Source organism: Falco peregrinus, chromosome 1 (assembly GCF_023634155.1).
Source record: "Falco peregrinus isolate bFalPer1 chromosome 1, bFalPer1.pri, whole genome shotgun sequence".
Lineage (NCBI taxonomy): Eukaryota > Metazoa > Chordata > Aves > Falconiformes > Falconidae > Falco > Falco peregrinus.
The window spans coordinates 79,253,138-79,273,760 of NC_073721.1; the positions used below are offsets into that span (position 1 = coordinate 79,253,138).

Here is a 20,623-nt window from a genome sequence, read left to right on the forward strand (position 1 = left end):
AGCACGTTTAGTTCCCTGGGCTCCTGTCCCCTCACTCATTTCCCCATCAGTGGAGGGATGACAGCTCACAAATCCACCTCTATCATTCGCCTCCTTTATCTGCTATGCTGGGTCCTAAGTGCTGTACAGCAGAGCAGAACTTTTTTCTTCTCCAGGTTATGAGAAGAGCCCTGTCCCTTTCTCCACCGAAAGGTATTTTGCCATTTTCCCTTTTATGTTAACATTCAATGCTAATCCATAGGCAACTTCCCTTCCAGGCTGAGATCCTTTTCCAAGGTTCTGCTTCTCAACCAGCATTTCCCTGCTTCTTTCATGTCTATAAAGCTTATTCCTTTCCTTTGAATCAATACAGCTTTATTTAGGATGGCACCTTTCACAGAAGCCGTATCCTCAAATGCCTGTGAATAACCTCAGATCACGGCCTGTATCTGGGACAAATTACTGCAAGCAGTAACTATTGTATGGAGTGAAAACATTCTATCACACCATGTTTGTTTCACTAAACCTCATGTTATTGATTCCTTACCTTTTCTGCAGCTCATAGATTTCATATCTGCACGCTTTTCCTCTCCCCTCAAATGCTGGTGTCACCCAGCCTTGTCCTTTGTGCAGGTCTGATTACAGCCACATGAAATCCTGAGGAAGAAAGATGCTCTCAATTAAAATGCGTCCAGCCTATATTTGCAATGGGCATTTGACATGCTCAGCTAGATCTCTCTCTACCCCCCAGTATATCCAATCTCATTAGTTCCATCTGATTTATCAGAAGTATTGCTTATTGGGAAGAGGTTTGGAGCATTGGCTCCAGGATACCAGCACTGCTGTAAGGACTAGCACCTGCCCCAGAATGGACACTTTAAGCCCAGCCTTGTCTAGTCTTCCCAGGTCAGTAACATCAGGCAAATGGCCAGACTGTAGTAGGAAGAGAATGAAAAGCATACAGGTGGCCTCTTGGAGGGCACTAAAAGCAAAAATGATGGTTCTTCCTCAACAAAACTTCAGGCCCATCTATATCCTTTCCCTATACATCCTATGGCAACCTCCCAGCCCCTGCCTCCCTGTCTCCACACGCGCTGATGCAGAGGTACCAATATGGACTCTTCCAGAGGCATCTCCTGTATGCTGAAGATTGCCCTCATGAAATATGAGCAAAAGAGGGCAAAGTGGGAAGAGCAGCCCCTGGCACTAAGATTTGGTTGGTTTTATAAGAGCAGAGTGTGTGAGAACAAGGATTAAAAAGTATTAGCATATCTGGTGAAATCTAGAAGAAGCAAAGACCCCACATATTCTGATCCCAAAATAATTTGGGTCCCCTCAGGACTCACCGCTGTTAAGGACGGGCTGCTCGCCCTGCCCGCCAGATTGCGCGGCCGATACCACCATCTGCCACTGGCAGCACCCAGCTGAGTCCCCAGGTCTGTTGGGCTCAGGAGACCCAATGCACTTCTCCGAAGGGCCGGGAGACCCTGTCACCCCCAGCATGCTGCCGGGGGACAATAGAGATCATCTGCACCGAGGTTATCTCTGGTGGTGTGCACAACGGAACCCACAGCTCTGATTACCTGGGCTCAGCACTCCGGTTCAGATTGCTGATGGATGCTGACACTTGCTGTATATTTTAAGCTTTAACCAAGAGTAATGCTTTATCATTCTGCACTCAGACACCTGTCAGCAACTTCCCTTTTATCAGCTAAAGCCCACAAAACTCACAAAATGTTTGACTGATCCTCTGAGTAGAACACAATATTTTCTTACAAAACAATTATCAAAACCCAAAAATAGCCTCAACATCTATATGTAACTTTTCTTCTTAACAGGCCATTAAAAGGCTCGTCCTTGTGCTACATTAGTCAGTACCTAGCTGTAGCATTCATCGCTTTCCTGGTAGTGCTGCTTTTACTGGAGCATCCTGTGCTTCCCTGTAGACCTCTAGGGATATCCAGCCATTTTTTCTTAATATCGTTGACCTTGCTAACAACTGAATGTCATTGTCCAAGAGAGAAAACTAACGTATACCTCAAGCAAAAAATGCCTGTAGAAAATCAAAGAGGAGAGCTGTGGCCAGAGAAGGGAATTAGGGGGCAGGACTCCCAGGCTCTGCTTTCAGTTCTGCTTAGAGCTTGCACCTTGGGAATGATTTTTTTACCTCCTTTTGCCTCAGTTTCTGAACTGTAGAATGAACCATGGAAGAGGCTTGTTTGCGATATTAAACAGTGTTTGCAAAGATCCCGAATTTAAGGTGTTAAGAGTGTAGACAAAACAAAGGTGGTCTGCACTACCTATGCCCCTTAATCACAACACTTTTATCCCAAAATGTCAATTCTACCTATTTCCTTCTCTCACTCTCCATTCTCAAGTTTTTCTTCTTATGAGTTTTTCCTCCCTTTCAGTTATTATGTGCACTCATATAAAGTGCAGCCAGAGACACCCATAGTGGAGTTCGGAAAGCAGTTCTAACTGGGAAGATAGCGAGGTGATGACCATTTTCCCCATAAGGTGTTAAAGGAAAGCAAATGATCATGCAGAAATGCCTGCTCCACAATTACTCTGGGTAGCTGCCAGGTGTTCCCGATCTTTGGACCACAGGGCTGGAAAGGAGGTCACTGCATCGTGCTGCCATGGTTTCATGTCCTCACTGCCAGGGTCACTTTGTTGCCGTCTCTCAGCCTTTCTCCCTGCAGCACGTGTCAGTTATCTCTCGTCCTTCAGCTCTGCTTTGCCTCCACCAGCTCCTGCACCCAAGGCCAGGAGCGCTGCTGTGCTGCATGGCCTCGCTGAGTGAGAGGCTCCATCCTCACGCAGATGTGTGTGCGCAGCTCTCTTCCTTGGAGGAACGCAACTCATTTCAGCAATCTGCACTTATCTGGCTCCCTCAAATCTAGAGAAAGAAAAAGTTGTTGGTTTTGAGATGTGTTATAGCTTCAACCACCTCAAAGATGTGTCAGGGTAGCCAAAACACGATTCACAGCTCACCAAGGTAATTTAACCCGCGAAGAACTTACAGAAGCCAGAAGGGCCAAGAAGACATTTTGCATTTGAATCATGATGCTCACTGCCAGACAAAATCAGCACAAGCCTTAGCTGGTGCCTGGGACCAAGCTGACAAAAGGCTGAGCTTTGGTAGAGTGAAACAGAAGGAAAAACTCCGAACAGCCATTACAGAATCAAATGTAAGCAGCTGCAAGGGAAAGCTCAGTACTGTAACGGCGATACGCTCACCTTGGTTGCTGTTTTGTACCAAGTTACCAGTCTGTGATTGGCACCTATAAATACAGAAATTCAGCTCAGCTGGAAATATATGTGATCTATACCAATTAGTATCTCAGCCACTTGAAAATACAGAAAATGCAGCTACCTGAGCTGCAAAACTGAGTGCTGGCAGGTGAGGCTCTGGAAACACATCCAAGAAGGTCGGGTGAGAACTGGGAAGCTGAATGGGTACACATGGGAGCAAGAGAAGGAGAGCAAGGGTGTACAGGGAGCGCGTGGGGAGCTCATCACTCCCAGAGTTAGCAATGGGACACATGGTGCTCAGTCACCAGACTGGGACACACAGTCATCCTTCTGTCTGACCTCTCACTCGACCCATGTGTTAGGCTGCTTTGCAGGAGACACCAAAAGCCCAGCAGCACCAGGGAAAGCTGACATTTTGCAGCTTTTGAGGGCACTAGCTGCAGGCTGTCGAGCTGCTGGATGCCTGCTGTAAAATCGCCCTCTGTGCGATGCAATTTCTGCGCAAGCTGCGTGCTGGATGACAAGAGGGCAGCAAGGCGCAGGGACCAAGCACACATCCCCTCCCTGCTGACCCACAGATCCTCACCCTGCCCGGGTGACACAGGCCAGAGCCCAGCCGATTTCTCCAGCTGATCCTTTATAGCACGTCTCCTCCCTGTGGAGCCCCGCTCTGGTGCAGCTCAGGCTGCAGAACCCAGATGGGAGCTCTGGATGTTTTCCTTTCTATCCACAGAAGCCCTTTTATGTTTCAGCTGCCAAAGAGGCGTGTGGATCCTGCAGGGACAACAATCAGCAAGTCTCTCTGTCAGCCAGAGACATCAGGGACACGGGCACATTTAAACCTCACTCCTGCTCCCAGCCCTTATCTGGCTGTATGCAGCCATGGGACCCCTTCCTCACCCCGTGCTACGTCCAGGGTGAGGGTCAGCGAACTGCCTGGATCTGCTGTGACACCATTGCCTGGTGTAATGCCCTGGGAACGGGGAAAGAGCCCTGCCCTTTTGCCAGCCACCTCGGACAAGTGAGAAGGGGTGTTGAATGGGAAGGGAGCTGTGACACCCGTGGGGGCCCTTGTGACTTGCCACCTGCTAGTGCAGTTTTTCCCACATCCCCTTCATCTGCACTGAACTGGCACCAAGCGAGCCACAGCAGAAACTGCTTCTTGGCTAATAATTGTGCAAGAAACCCTTAATCTTTTTCAAAGTAAAGGCTGAGTACTCTGAAAGATGAGGGGCTGGGGAAAAGAATGTAACTAAAACCATAACATGGGAAAGAAAACACACACACGTTCCCAGGGTCTTCCAATACAAGCTCCAAAACGGGCACCAGGATATTCATATTCACTTTCTGCTGCTGTTCAGAGCCGCTGCACAGCCCAGGAGATGAGGAGCTTTCCCCCTTGGGACAGATGCCTTCAGCCTGCCTGGGCAGTGCCCTTCATCCCGCCCAGGAGCCAGGCAACTAGCAATAAAAAGAGCACATCAGCAGCTGTAATTAAAACCCACCGCTGGCATCGCACCTACCAGCCAAGGGAAAGGCTTCAGACAAGATGTCCCCTGCTCCTACAGAGAAGCCTCTGTCCTCATTAGCCTCCTTGGAGGGAGCAGGAGCCCTTTTCTTGCAGGGAGTAAAGCTGGGGAGCATGCGTGTTAACAAACGGTTACCAAGCACTTGGGTGGCTGGGCTGGGTGCAGGTCTGTGCAGTGCCCCAACTGTAATGCCTGGGTAAAACATCCCAACAGCTCTTGAATAGTGTAGTGGCTTCCACTGACTAAGGGAACCAAAATTAGTACAGTGCAGAGCCACCCAGTGCTCGATGCCTGAGGGTGGCTGCTGCTTACCGCATGACCTCGAGCAAACTAAACCCAGTGACCTGTCTGAGCAAGGCTGCTTTGCCATGTTGTCTAAGAAACTGTTTTATTTTTGGCCTGCCACTGACACAGCATAGCACTGAGATGCAGATGTGGTAAATTTTCTCAGGCATTAAAGTGCTAAAATGGAGCAGTCATTGCAGCAAATTTTGTCCTTCAAGTTCTTACGCAGGACACAGACCATCACAGCCTGAATCATCAAGCCTCACAGCAGCACAAACTTGCTGTCTATATCCTGGGTTGCCTTTTTACAGTAAATCCACTTCCTTACCAACCTGTCATGGCACAAAGCATTTAGCAATTAATAATATTCCTGCACCAGTAGGAACATCCCCTGCAGTTTGAGGATGCAAACGATTTCTTCCTGGCAATCCACAGTGCAGCTGCCAGAGGCTACCAATCTGAGCCGGAGCCTCGGTGTTATTTTAAGCGCTGTTCCCAGCTGCAGCAGCCCTGTGTTCGCCAAAACCATTCCTTCTAGAAAGGAATAAAACTAGCCAGGCTGTCTGGTGACTTTCAGGGAGATCAAGTGTTAACTCTTTCCCAGTATATCGTGAGGCTAAAATTAATCCACACTTTAGCACAGCCAGTGAGGAATCCTATACACCTTACACGTTCAAATCTGTGTGTTTTGTCTGTCCCTTTAACTGTAAATTTAATACATGTCCCTTGACCTCCAGCCTGACGCCAGGACCTAGATGAATACCTTGTGTGTTCCTATCACAGAACAAGTACGTGGCACAGTCACCGAGCTGTATTAAAAGCCAAAGTAGGGACCCACCTGTCAGCAAGGACGAGTGAGGCTGGTGTCAGACTGACACAGAGCACAATGCCAAGAAGGATTTGTGCATTTCTGGTTCACCTGTGGCTAGGTAGCCAGCCCCCTGCACACCTACACGGACCCAAGTGTGGGCTGCAGAGTGACTTCCCAGTTTGTGGTCTTCCTGATTAGAACTGAGATCAGGGTAGGGAGCTCCAGATACACAGAGGAAGCGTTGGTGCTATGGGGTCAAACTGGCTGACAGCGACACCCCAGGAGTACAACCCATGCCGAGCGCCATACACACACACGGTTTATCCCAGACATAGGCAAGAGCATGCAAAGGAAGCACAGGTGTGCTGCACTTACTGAGAGCCCTGTACCACTTGCAATCTTGGTGATGCACACCTCTCTCACACCAGATAGGGTGTGAAAACCCTAGGTTTGGTCTTTCATGGAAACCTCATTTTTCTGGCTTCAAAATCACCCTGAGCAGACCAGTGTTTCAGGGCTGGCTTGCTTTTCTACTCCAGCGGAGTGGGAAGAGGACTCTCCTCCTCAGATGCTGCAACACACTGACATCAGAGCAGTTACTGGTCACCCGTGAGGAGAGGATGGCACAGCAATGGAGGCAAGCACAGAGGTTTTAAGGCAAGGGACCTAGAAGGCTCATTTAGGAGGGCTCTGGGAACAGAAGCTTTGGACAGGGTGAAAGATAGGGAATTTGAATGGAGTGGGCAAGGTTAGTCCTGGAGAAGGGCACTCCCTGTGAAGAGTGAGGATTCTGTCTTAGGATAAGGAGAAAAAGGAGACAGTGTTGAACGTGGAGGTCTTCAGGACAAGAGCAATTGCAAGTTAGGACCCCAAGTTCTGTTTTGCTGCCAGAAACCAGCAGCATGATCAGGTATCAGCCAGGGTATTGCCTCTTCTGTAGCAACTCCGCAGGTGCCTCCTTATTTCCTGCAGCATCCCAGCAAAGCTCTGACCCACATTCACCTCATGGTGGTTCCTGTTTCATCCATCCCTTCCCTGCTCCACGCAGACAAGAATACAGAAACCTCCCACCTTTCGCCTCCCTCCTTCCCCAGCCCTGCATCTGAGACATCTTCCTTTGCCCCAGTTTCTCCAGTCACAAATCATCATCACGAGCCATTTCAAGCACAATTCTCCTTTAGAATACACACCAGCTTAGAAGATCCTCTTACCTCTCACTGAGTCATGCAAGATCTGGGGGTATCTGTAGAAAAAACTGAAGAGCCAGATACAACTGCAGAAAGATCACCAAAACCAGAAGTGCTGACTGCTGCAAAACCAACAAGCTTTTTGTACAACCTGTTCAACTACAGGCTCAGGGTCCCCTTGGAGAACACGATTGTGTAAGACATTCACGTCCATGAGAGCTGGTTCTTTCACCATTGGCTGCAGTCTGTGACAGGTAACCCCATTTGTGCTTTTTTTTGGCATATTCAAACCCATGCTTCATTATTAAAGTTAAGATGCTCAAGCATGGTTTTGGGAGAAAGGAATAAACTTCAGAGCAAGTTTTGCAGGCATGAAGTATACAGGCTTCAGTTACATTTAGTAAAGTGGTTATAGTTTTGTTCTACTTTGTGTTGGAGTGCTATCAGTTGATCCTGCCTCTTTTCATACCACTTGGATTTGTTCTTTGTTAAATTAATGAGGACTTCAGAGAAAGTAAATCACATGCCGTTTAACAAGATTTCAGATTAGGTAGCGAAGAGCCGTATGCTGAAACCTACCTGAAAGCCCCAGAGTTTTGCTCACCTTTAGTCACAATTGTTTCCTCTTTCCCTGCCAGAGCAAAATGTAGTGTCGATTGTGTCCAAGCATGACCATAAATCTTGTTAACCTTTGTTAAGATACTCCATGTTGTTACCATCTTGTTACCATTTTCACCCCAGCACTTTTTCTAAAGCCTAGTCTGCTTGAGTGTGACACCAACATGCCTGCAAACTTTTCATGTTATAATTAATTAGGGTCTCGTTAGGCCTAGCTTTAGCAGGACAGCCTCTCCCTTTTCTTCCACATAAGAAGGGCCAAGCATGTCAAAATTTTGCTAGAAACAGCAAATTGTTGCTGCAGCTGCACAGTACAGGCAAGCCTGCCTTCTTTCCTGTTAATCTGCTCAGCCTTGGAAGGTTACCTGCACTTGTATCAACGTATGCAATGAGCTTTCAGAGCACCACTTACATGTACTATTCCAGCATGTGCCCTCTGAGGAACAAAATGTAATGCATGATGATTTCCTCGCTTGGGTCTATTACAGCTAAAGGCCTACATAAGATTCACACTGTAGAGTTTGCAAGCCCAACCCTTGCCTACACTTCAACAAATGAAAAACTAAAGTTACTCAGCCTAAAGCATCTGCTGGTGTGTTCATTCTGCATCCGTGCTGACCCTAGCAGTTTCCATTTAAGATCCTCCTCCTCTGCTACAAGTGGTTGGATTTCCCCACTTAGAAAACTGCTAGTTTCATTTTTACGTTCTGCCCCGGTACTTTGTGTTCCCGTCATTTTCTGCAGAGACTACATTTGCTGGCAGAAATTTATCTGCCATGATAAGTCTCCATGTTTGTTTCTGATGAGGCCAGCTTGAACATTCTGGTAACCTTGTGGTTGCGACAGGCGAGTAAATTCAGGTAGAAAATCTGATTCTTTTAGGACAGAATCCTACTCTGGGAAAAAAAAAAAAATCACAGAAGATAGAGAGGTATTTGTTTCAGTTTGAGGCAGGCGGGATTTGGGGAGAGGAAGAGGAAAAACCGCTTTAAAGATAAAACACTGCAAGACTTGTGTTAAAACAAGTGAAAAGGTGATATGTTTTGCATGCTATTATTTCTAACTTAACTGACTGCCTCCTTCCACTCTCCTTCCAGTTTATCACAAAAACCATCACTACAACAGTCTGACTAGAATATATGACGAAAGCTAGTCTATGTACACATTGTTTGGTCTCTGTATCTGCTGGCAGGGTGTAGGATTTCTTGCACACACCCATGTTAAAGAAAAATCTTTTCAAAGGAAATTATGAAACTCAAGTTCTTGCAGTGCACTGTCCCATCAGTGTAGCTGCATTTCTTAAAGCAGAGAAATGTGAAATGATGGCTTGGTGGCAGAGAAGAGCAAAAGCACAACCTAGGAATCAAACCGATGTTGTTCTGTTCTGGCTTTCACACCAACAGTGGATGAAAGACAGCTTGGAAAGATCCTTCTTCAAGCAACTGTCTCACTGAATGATGTGGCAGGGACAAAAGCACAGCATCAGAAGAATCTAAACCATCTGTTAAATGTCATCATGCACAAAACGTGTTACAGCACTAGCTCCAGATCCAGGCATTCAGATTCAGTCTGGCTGGGATACTAAATAAAGAGTAGAAAAATCTTGAGCTAACAGAACAAAAATATTAACCTTAATAAAAATGATATGCAATTAATTACCCTGTTCAGAGAAAAGCCAGAACGGGGTTAGTAGACAGGTACCGTGTGCCAAGGCTGATACTAAGCTGTCCAGGGTTTTGCAAAAACAGATTTCAAAAACCCTGTGGAGGACCCAGAGCTGGAACAGCTGATCAGGACTGAGATACCTAGCCAAGAAAAAAAATAGACTTCTTGGGGCACTGGGAAAAATTCTGAATTCCTTGGAGCAAGGTAATGCCACTGCTAGTCTTTAGTATGTGCTCAAAACTATTTGAAGCATAAAGCCAAGAACTCAAGGCCTAAAGACGATCACTTTTGTAACAGTTTTATTCAAGTCTGTGTGCTCTAGTGTTGAGACAAGGCCTAGATCAGCATTACACTGTAATACAATAATTTTAGCCATTGAACCAAGCCTGCTTGGCATCCTTGGTTTACAATTTACAGTACATCCAAAAAAAGAGCAAAGAGAAAAGAAATCCCAAAACGCCAACAACTTTCATTAGCTCTTTGCTTCGCTTAAATATTGTTCTATAACATAAAATAATTTAATACAAAAAAGAACTGTAATCCAAATACACATAATACATTGACACAGAACAGAGGAAAGATACAGTAGATTATGCACAAGAGTATTCAGCTGATGTGTTACCTACAGTGAAACAAACTGGACATTAATATAATTTAACTATTTAAGCCCAAGAGGGTCAGAGGCAACAAGTCCGGGTCACAAATAAAGCTTTTAAAAAATAATGCAATCTTCCTTTCCTCTAAGCTTACTGCTGTACAGAAGTTAAAGGAAGGCTCCAACAAATCACTTAATTTGACAACATTTCATCACACAAACAAGAAAAACTTGGTGGCCTCCGTTATGTTACTCAACTCTGGGGTACATTACCATTTGCTAATGTAACTTAATAATGTAATGTAACTGCTTCATTGCAGGTTCTTCGGGCAAAACATACCTTCAGGTGCTACTTCCATAGCAACAGACTTTTGAACATCATGAACAGAAGAGAAGACACACAGAGGTCTCCAAAACCAGACTGAAATACTGAAGCTGTAAGATGAATCCCAGTCCTACAGAGTTTGGAGTTCCTTATGAAGTACCCAACACCCTCCACAGAGTGATTTTAACACAAGCAGGAACTACCCCGTATCTTAAAAGAACAGACATGGGGGCATGATCTTGCACTAATCTACTCACCTGGTTCTTCAGATTTACAACATTGTACCTAGGAAAGTCAGGTCACTGATTTTTGCATCTGGCTTTAAATAGAAGCAGGAGCAGATCCACAATTAATAAGGCAAAAGAAAGAAGTAGCTTATAAAAAGGAGGAAATACATTCTCTGGCTGAGAAATTTTCAGACTTTCAAAGCCACAGAAGAGACATTGTTAAAAGCACAGGTATTTTCCCTGATTTTCCCACCACTGTTGCCCTGCCCACTCCATATAAGCTTCTCAACTTAAGTCAGGCAAAATATCTGGTATTTCCAGCTTGTCCTGAATTCATGACATAAAAATCATACATACCAGCAGAAGGTGCTGTGCCAACAGCTGACAAAACAAGAACCCTAGACCTCCAGTAACAGTGGCGGATGTTGATCACTGCTGAACTTGTCAGGTCTGTCTACCAGCCTGGAGGGATGCATTTTTAAAATAAGAAAAAACACCTGAGAAAGGCCTCAGGTTAAACTGCCATTTGCACATACAACCTCCACGAACCGCTTACTGCCCCTTTACAGCTAGCCATCTGCTAAGGCAGAAGTTGCTGCTCTTCCTTCCTGTGTTAGAAAACATTCTCAAAGCTTACCCAGCTTACGGTAAGAATTCGCAGTCAAATAGGCATGGCATGTGCAGTCATGGAAAGGCCACAGGAGTCAGCAATGAAACCAGCGTTCACCCAGATAAATTTACCTTTCCTCAGGTAAATTGACTCTTTCCTCTGACAATCAAAGTACAGAGCCTGGTCCTTCACCATCAATCGCTGCAGCACAATCCCCCAGTTTAGACCTTTGCTGATTTGGGGTCTTGTGCATTTTGACCCACAGATAGATACATTCCACTGACTTCAGTGATGTTTAAGTGGATGACGAAGAGCTTTCTTGAATTGAGGCCTCTTCCCTTCTAATGAGAAAGATTACCCTAAATATGAAATTTTACTACTAAGTGGTCTTGGCTTTATGTGGTTTCTTATAACTACCAAACACGGGCACTGGTGCCTACTGACTTTAAGGGGATTTAGATACATACTACTGAATTTAGCCATCCCCCAAACAGACCTGGGTTGCACAGGAACAGATTTCACTCTGCAAACAGCACTGGCCAAACTCAACTGTTCAACTGGCACACACTCATGTTTTCTTCCTCGCCCCGCCAGCTTTACACTTGAAAGTCTAGGATGTCTGGATGTTATGGTTGTCACGGTAACCTTGAAAACAGAGCAATGGTAGAACTGACACACTAATGCCTGCTTGAGATACAGCGTGAAAAGTCAGCTCAGAGGTATCAGCGGCCCTGTTCAGATACAAACGCTAACCTTGCCGACGTTGTAAGAGCTGTTCACTGAAGCATGCAAGACAGAGCAAGCCTACTATGAGTATCTGGGCCATCAGTCCTGGGTGACAACTCATTTTGTGATACAGACGGGGAGAAAACACATTATCCAAGTTGAGAAGTGGCCACATCCAAGTAACCCAAGTTGAGAAGTGGTCACGTTCACAAATTCCAGAAAAACCCAAGGAAGAAGCTCAGTTCTCCTTCAGATATAGTTAACCTCAAGCAGCTCAGGGTGCAACTGAGCTATGCCAAACAGTAATCAGAGGCCAGGTTTGTTCTGAAACTCAATGCAGAGAAACAAGTACAACGGCTCCCAAAGAACTTGTTAATTTAGATACTGAAATCTGCTGTTAGCAGCATTCTTATCAGCGAAGCTTGGAAAAACACCAGCATGCCTTCCTGCTCCATTATAACCTCCACTGTTCAGACAGCAAGACACAAAAGCATCAGGACACAGCTAAAAAAAATGTTTCTTCTTTCTCAGACCCATATATGTCTCTTCAAGACAAGGAGGTTAACTTTACCCAACCTCAGCATCTGTTCTTGAGAAATGCTAAACTGGAACAATCAAGAACAGGGAGACTGTATCAATGGCTTTGAAACAGCATATATGAAATGCATTATTCTGGTCTTATTTTGGGGGTTCAGCCAACAACTTTTAAACGCCATGTAGGATCTTGCTAGCTGCCCTGGAAGCTAAAATTTGAGCATGGACAAGATCATAGGAAAGTATTTCTGAATAAGGAAGGGCCTTGCCCGTCCCCACCCCGATTATTTTTCAAATAATTTGTTTTAAGCAAATAAAACTTTGGCATTCCTCCTGAGATTTGTTCTAAGCCCCCTTTTTCTAGCTTTGCATCCATCTGACCCACCAGCTACAGACCTAACAGTAGCCTACTTCAAGCTGAGCTTATAAATCCACAACACTATACACTAAAAATATGTCACGGTTTCTTAACATGAGCTACATTGGGCTGCCTGCACATTATTAGCATCCAGATACAGTATAGACTGTATTAGGATCTGATACGTTAGGAAAACAATACTGCAAATACAAGGAAACAATTGGGATTGTGTGTAGGTCCACTTTAAGAGCACATGAGATTATTTAAAAAAAAAAATCATCTGTTTTCAAAAAACAGACCTTCACTTCTAAAAGCAGTAGTGACCAATACAAAATCACCACCTTTTGGTCTGTGGACAATCAGCTCTTCCACAGGTCAGAAACCATCAAAAATAATGCCCTGCCTTGTCATTTCTTATTTATTTTGGAAACATACATATTAAAAGCAAGTATAATCTTAACTTATAAAACAGAATTGCTGGTTTTATTTTTCCATCAGGAATCTGTATGTCAAAGAGCCAAATATAAGTGTTTGCCTCTGTCTTCCCATCATTCCAGCCTCAACTGCCTACCTAGAGTAATTCTTACCAAAGTCATGCTTTCTTCCCATTCCATCTCTACGAATGAGGTAGCTCAGGGTAAAATAAAACCAATCCAACCAGAAATTAAGTAATTACACATTCCTCATTTTTTTCTTTAGGACCTAACTTACCTGTGATGCCAAGAGATTACCATGCAGCTAGTATCCCTCTGTCCTCTGACTGCTTATTACATTAAGAAGGATAATTTCACTTTTTTATTCGCTATTGCCTGTCAAACTCTGCTTGCACTTCTCCCAGCTGTGTGTTATGCTTTTAGCCTGGAAACATTTTAAGTCAAAGCACACCTAAAACATGTATTGGTTTCTGTCTTATGCCCCCAAGTACTATCGTTAACAAGAATTAATAAATGATAAAGATGGGATAGAGGCAGAGAGATAAGGAGAGCCAGTGATAGCGCACTTCTTTCCTCAGGGGTGTACACGCATCGGTAAATGGGAGGATGCAAAATGTTTACTGTGCTGGTATCTGGCCTGATGTGTGAAGAACACTACAGTACTGAAAGCTACAACCAGGAGTTCCCTCCAAAAAACAACCTCAGGCCCTAGCAAGGAGGCATGTGAGATGGAAGGCACCTAGGAATACATGATGCATCTAACAAATATATATATATATTTTACAGGCTTAGAAAAACAAAATCAACAAAATCCCAAAAACTCCAAGAAGCCATTCTCAGTCGGAAAATTATGTTCCTGGTCATTTAGAATCAAAGAAAGAAAAGATTATTTTTTTTCACTCATGTACAGAAGGAGATGAAATGCATTTCTTGTATACAAACACTGATGAAATGCTTAAGACTTTCCAGCTGCAAAAAGACTTGAGATTCTTCCTAGAGAGAAATAATTCTGGTAGCTACATCAGATTCACCACCCTGTCACCAGTGGCAAATTACCTTTCAGTCAAGCACACGTACCTCTTAGCCTGGGAATTACTGTTTTTAACACACAAAAATAAAGCTGATGTAGGTAATTTCAGAAACTCTATTCATCTCTGACCAATGGCAAAGCTGCCTAAAAAAGCTGAGCATGAGAAAAAACAAAAGCAAATGCACATTTAAACTGCAGCATCTGATTTTCTACTAGTGTGTTCAATAGAAGGAGCAGGAGAATAAGTCATAAATGCATTTCCATACTATCTCACAAAACTGTGTAAGTAGGGCTGAGGAAACAATAAACATAAGTTCTTCTTGAGACTCCTGTTTGTTAATCACACAAAAAAAATCTAAACCACAAACTGGACTGGAAAAAGAGAAAAAAGACAGATATTTGGTTAAAAGATCCTTTCTGTCCAGCTAGATACAATACCACTGGCTGTGCAAACCACCATATTTTAGTCTTAAAATAGGAAACTTCACAGAAAAACATAGGAAGGCATTCTTTCCTAAAAATATCTTAATTATATGATCAACGAAAGGTTTATGAAGTCTGAATGGTATTCTCTGTGACAGCATGAGTATGTTTTGGTTCTCTTTGTACATACATGTTATATTTATTTGTTTGCAAGTATGTTTTAACACATGCCTATCCTCTCGCTCTTGATGTCCAGTTTTACCCAAATTATAGCCTTAAGTGAGTTATACATATGGAAGCTATGAAACTGTTCTGCAGCAACAGGAAAAGGATCAGAAATCTTCATTTGCAAACACAGGCATCCTTGTTTCATACTAAAAAAAGTGAAGCCAAAAGGAGGAGCCGTATCACTGTGCAAGACAAGCCTCCTTATTTGCCAGAGTTGGTAAGAGTTTATGAGAGTATTTCCAAAATGCATGGAAAAGGTTAGAAAGCAATAAGCGCTTTTTCCAAGAAGAAAGGTTTCAAAAAACCCAGAAGAAACACACACATTAATATTAGCTTAAAATTTCTTACAAAAGTAACAGGCTATCATTGCATTTTGGGATACAGTGTTAGGTTTGGTTCCATACATCTAATGGGACCCCAGCTCCCATACCATCCCACAGAGATGAATTAAGTTTCAAATAAAAGTTAAGCTCAAGATAGAAAAGTGACTCAGGATGGGAGGCTTCCTGTTATTTTCTGTTTGACAGGACACTCCTGATGGCAAAGACCTTTCTTTACTTGCCCATTACTGCCTCACCTCCAGCCAAATGAGAGGTAGCCAGTTTCATGACAAACAGAAGCAACATCTTTATGCAGTACTGTCCATAAAGTCGTAAAGTAACAGCATGCTATGAAGAGGAAGGCAACTACTCCCATTCCTAGAGGTACAGAAAAATAGTTCAACATAAAAGCATGCCAAACCAGCCCAGGTTTTTCCACATCAATGATGAAAAATTCACTTTGTAAATACTCATTCTGTTAGAAAACCATTACAAAAAGAATATTTTCACTGAGGTTCCCTGCCCTATACTGAACATCAACCCACTGCAAAAATAATTTAAAGGAGAAAAAACCCTACAAAACCTTAATTTGTACCTTTGGAAAGGATTGGAAAGAGGTAAGACCTACTTGCTGGCAAAACAGAGCATTGCGCAGTCCATAGGAAGCAACAGTATTAGGAAAATAAAAATAATCTGCAACTTATCAACTTAGTTTTGACACAAAAGCTTTCTTTACTTGTCCCACACTCAATTTCTGTGAAACCAGCCAAAATTTATTAAAAAGAATTGTCATTTTTTGCACTGGTTGCTACATCTATGCTTTCCCCCCAGTTTTACAGGAAAAACAAACAGGCTCCAAGGATAGCATATTTTGAAGGGCTGGCAAACTTGTTTCCGTTTCCTAAATCAGTACATGAGTTACATAAATTAGTGACACACATTGCCAGCTGACTAAAAGGAAATACATATGTATTTCCAGACCAGAAAAACTTATCTCTGCAATATTACTACTATAACTATCCATTAAAAATTTTTCATTTCCTCTTTGTGAGCCCTGTAATTACTTTAACAGAGTTTATCCCATTCTTCTGTCATTATGTTTTAGACTGCTCAGTAATTCTGTGCTCTCCTGTTACCTGTTTCTTCTTTTTCTCAGAGAAAAAGAAAAGTGTAACTTATTCAGATATTTAGGAAATAATACATTTATTACAATTTTTTTATAGCAAGATTTTCACCATCTTCTTCAAAAACACTGCTAGAAAGTTATGTCAATCAACAATATTCTGAAACTTTTGTCTCCCTGACAAATGGAAATACTAGTAACTAGTAGAACAAAAGATTTGTGAGCTGACAGGCTTCTATCTTCTCAGTATCTAGCGGACTACAGTCAAGCACTCCTTTGGAGATTTGGAGGACCTAAGCTCCCAAAACTGGGAAGGAAAAAAACTCAACAGATTAAGGAAGTAGAGAAATCAAGCCAGGATGGGATAGATGGATACAGGGAGAGTTATGAGCTAGCTTAAACGTGCACACAGCCTCTGGGCCTCAGGACACCAGCTGCAACAGCTTCTGGGATGCAGAAAGTAGAACACCTGACAACCCTTTGCCTTGAGAGCCCCCTCCACCTGTCAGAGAATACCCCACCACCTGCTAAAGCAAATAGCTTTGTTTCTACAACAAACTCTTGCCTGATACCTCAGGTTAGCCACAGGGCTCCTACCTAGAAGACAGTTACAGGCTGATGTTCAAAGGCTACCTCATTTTCTTTCAAATGCTAGATTCAATGAAGATAATTGCATCCAAGTAATGTTTTTTTAAAAAAAAACAAACAAAAAAACAAAAAAACCACAAACACACCCCAAACATCATACTTTTACCTAGTCTTTCTAGCAGCTTTGTAATAGAGAACATCTACATTGGAAACCCTGATCTGGGTCCTTGAATCCTTGTTATCTGTCCTGCCTAGTTCCTTTAATGCAGCAACATCCATTTGGTGTTAGGGAAGATGCTCTTCAGAGCAAAATACTTCTAACAGGTCAGCTACACACCACTTTCACCAAACGGTTATCTAAAAAGGGAAGGAGGAAGGGGTTTTGAGACTTCATCCTCAACTTTCCTAAGTAAAAGAGGTGACAGAACAACTTGCCTCTACAGCTGCCTTGCCTGCTGGGAACTTGACAGGAACCTTACGGTTCAATTGGTGAAAGCAGCCGGCCAGCTATCGAAGTTTAGTGGATGAAGTTAAAACAGTGTGACCTAGAAAGGTAACCTCGCATTCCATGCAAGTAAATGGATTTAAGAGATTTCTGTTTGAATGGAGCTATTCCAGGTGACATCTTTGCAGTGTAGATGATGCTACTTATGACGTTTGTAAGGATACTTTTTAGATAGAAAACATTACATTTCAGAACAGCTGATGCAGTTTCGTATGAGACTTTTTTAAATGTTAAGGGAGGCTACGAAAAACTATAGTTTTAATCTCCTGCTTTTAAGTCCCTATGACACAACCTCTGATTGGGCTTTCCTTGAGCTTGTTTCTACAGCACAATCAAAATTAACCATTTGTTGGGTGGGTTTTGCTTTTTTTTTAAGTCTCTGGATCACAAGATAAGTTTTCAGAAATGGAAAGCAAAGAGATGAACACTTAAGATATCAATAATGCTAAAGGTCTACATTTAACGGAAGTGTCAGAAATATAAGTTTTCTTTTTAAAGTATCTTAGCCCTACATCAGAATACCTTGCCTACAAAGTCAATAGTCCATCCAGGTTCAGCAGATAGTGTAGCACCATTAAGGATAGCTCTGGAGTACTCAAGGGGAAGGCAGCAAAAAGTAGTTCTGCCATTTAAATATGTTTCATGGAATGTGATAAAAAGAAATGTGTGACCTTTCTACACAAAAACATACTGTAACTGCTTGAAAAAATGGGTGCACTTGACTAATGGCAACATGCTGGTTTTAGCCCTCAAACAGAATTAAAAATCTTTAAGTACAGTACTTCCCCACACATGCTGGTTTTTAACATCAGGTTACAAACACCTAAACACACAGGTTCTCTGCGCTGACAGCTGCAAGAAAGTATTCAGCTACACTGCCCTCACAACAGGACTGGACCGCCCTAACACAGGTTGAGCACTGTATTGGCAGCAGTCAAATCAGTTATCTGTACCCAAATGGTCAGCAGATTAACAAAATGAGCAAGCAGATACGCTGAACCCTGCAATAAAGCAGACTACCCTGCTACACTCATATAAAGACCGCATCCCTTATTTGTAATGCCAAAACCGGGGAAGAGTGAAGATCTCATTAAAGCCAGTAAGGTATATCTGTAGAGGCACAGACACACTTGTAGCCTCTGTACAGAAAACTGTGAGCACAGGCACACCCTATTTGTGTGACTTCCTCCTTCAAGACAGGGGTCTGTTCTAGCTCCAGAGTTAGGAGTTTTTACATATTTGAACAAGAATAAAGTTTTACAAGTCTATAGTGCCTTTCACTCACTCTATACCTATTTCATGTCCCAATCCCTCCCGCTGTGAGGTAGGTATTATTCCTATTATTTACAGATGGGGAAATTCAGGCACAGAGGTTACATTATTTGCCGAAGGTCACACAGTGAGTCAGTGACAAAATAAAACAGAATCCAGATGTTCCGATTCCAGTTTGCACAATCCAACTACTCACAAGCCTCTATTTCAAAAAGAGCCTTAAACAAGCATCAGTGTGCATAAAAACAGTCTTGAGTTTCAAGAGCCACTCCTAAAAAGCAAAAGAAAGGAGAAAAAAACAGGAAGGAAAAGAAAAAAAAAAAAAAAAAAAAAAAAGAGGTACACATAACTTACTTCTGCAAGTCAACCCAACTTTAAAGAAAGACTTCCTGCTAATCCCCTTCCCAAAGCTAAGGCAGCTTGACTATGAGTCTGAGATACAGGGGGCAGGAAAAGGAAACCAATGGAACCAAAGTTTGAAACAAAAAAACAAGCTAGAGTAAACAGCCATATCATATGTCTTCATCTTTTTGAAAGCACAGGGTCATAGAAAAACAGGGCCAAGAGGGACCTCGAGATCACTGAAGTCCATCCAACCTGCCTTGAAGCCAGGATCAACTACACCTACTTGTTCCCAACAGTCTAGTTAGTCTGTTCTCAAGGACCTCCATCAGTGGAGATGCCATGCCCTTCCTCTGCAATCCGTTCCACCTTGCACTATCACATGAGCAAAAGAGGACAACTGATTCTAACATATCTACTTCTGCTCCTTCAGTGGGGGGGGCACCGTGATTCCCAGGTCTATCTAATGATCTGAATACATTTCAGAGAAGGTAGTTTCCAGATATTTACTTGTTTCTGTCCTGGATCCCTTGGGAAAACATCAAACACTGGTGTCTGCTGTAGTGTAATATTTGAGTTCTGAAAATACTGATTAATACCAGGATAGATATCATACTTACTGCAAGTGCCAAATCCTACAAGGTCAGTTACAAAGACTTTGATATGATAATTTTAGCTCATTGCAGATTCAAACTGCAGTAAGAGGGCAGGGAAGACTACAGAAAAAAAACCCCACAGCAAAAGTCAGCAGCTCAGAGTTGTCAAGTTTCATTCAACTGCAGATAAAAATCAGGCAGTTGAACACCACATCTTCAGCAGAGGCAGCACCATATGATCTCTGTAGCATCCCTCCATCTCATCTGTCTTCAAAGTGCATTCTCAGTGCAAAAAGTAGGATTGAATTTAGAGGGGCTTGCTGTCCCCAGTGGATTTCATACTAAGACCAGAATTCTTGCTTGAGTTCATATGCTGCAGCTTTGTGTGTGTTAAGTTCACTTCTGCATAGCGGAATGGTGCTGTCCTGGCTCTGCCCCTCAGCATCTATGTCCAACAGTGTCCGCTCCTCTACAGGAAGACCCACCTGGAAAGGAAGCAGTGCAGGCAGTCCAGGTCTCTCTTCTACAGTGCTGCTGCTACTAGCAAAACAAGAGTCCAGATTGCTTGGAGTATCAGTACTTGAACTGTTGGCAGAAGATTCACCCTTGGCATTGCTGGGTGACACAAACCACCAGGGATCAAGCCGCTGCCGGCTGGCTGCAGGACGTGGCCGGGGCAGGAACTCCAATGTTTTGGGTCTTTCCAGTGTGGGGTCCTGCTGTGCATTCCATCGTCTCGGAGCTGGAGGAAAAACAAGGTTGGGGTCTGGCAGGCGAGGGACCTCATTGGGATCTCTACTTGGACTAGGTGTTTTTAATACACCTACCCAAAACAGAGAATGTAAGAGAAGAGGGAAACATGTTAGATGTCACTGCCAAACGGTTCCAACAGATCTTAGTTTATTGTACACCGCGAAAACATTTTCAAAGCAGAAAGCCTCCATTCAGAATATACATACTCCGTATCTTCAAGACTACACCAGAATAACTGGCTTCTTTATCCCTACACTGTCCTCAACACGCTGCAAGACACCTGTTTCACTGATCTAGCATAAGCA

The 20,623-nt window shown here is 43.3% G+C and overlaps 1 protein-coding gene across 1 annotated transcript in view; it reads right to left on the bottom strand.

Annotated features, from left to right (window-relative positions):
- Window positions 1-9,611: 9,611 nt before the first annotated feature.
- Window positions 9,612-20,623, bottom strand: part of MAP3K9 (mitogen-activated protein kinase kinase kinase 9) — a 62,602-nt gene continuing 51,590 nt past the window's right edge. Inside the window, 1 exon segment of the mRNA XM_055804719.1 lies at window positions 9,612-20,388. Coding sequence (XP_055660694.1) covers window positions 19,907-20,388 — 482 coding nt within the window. The 3' untranslated portion in view covers window positions 9,612-19,906.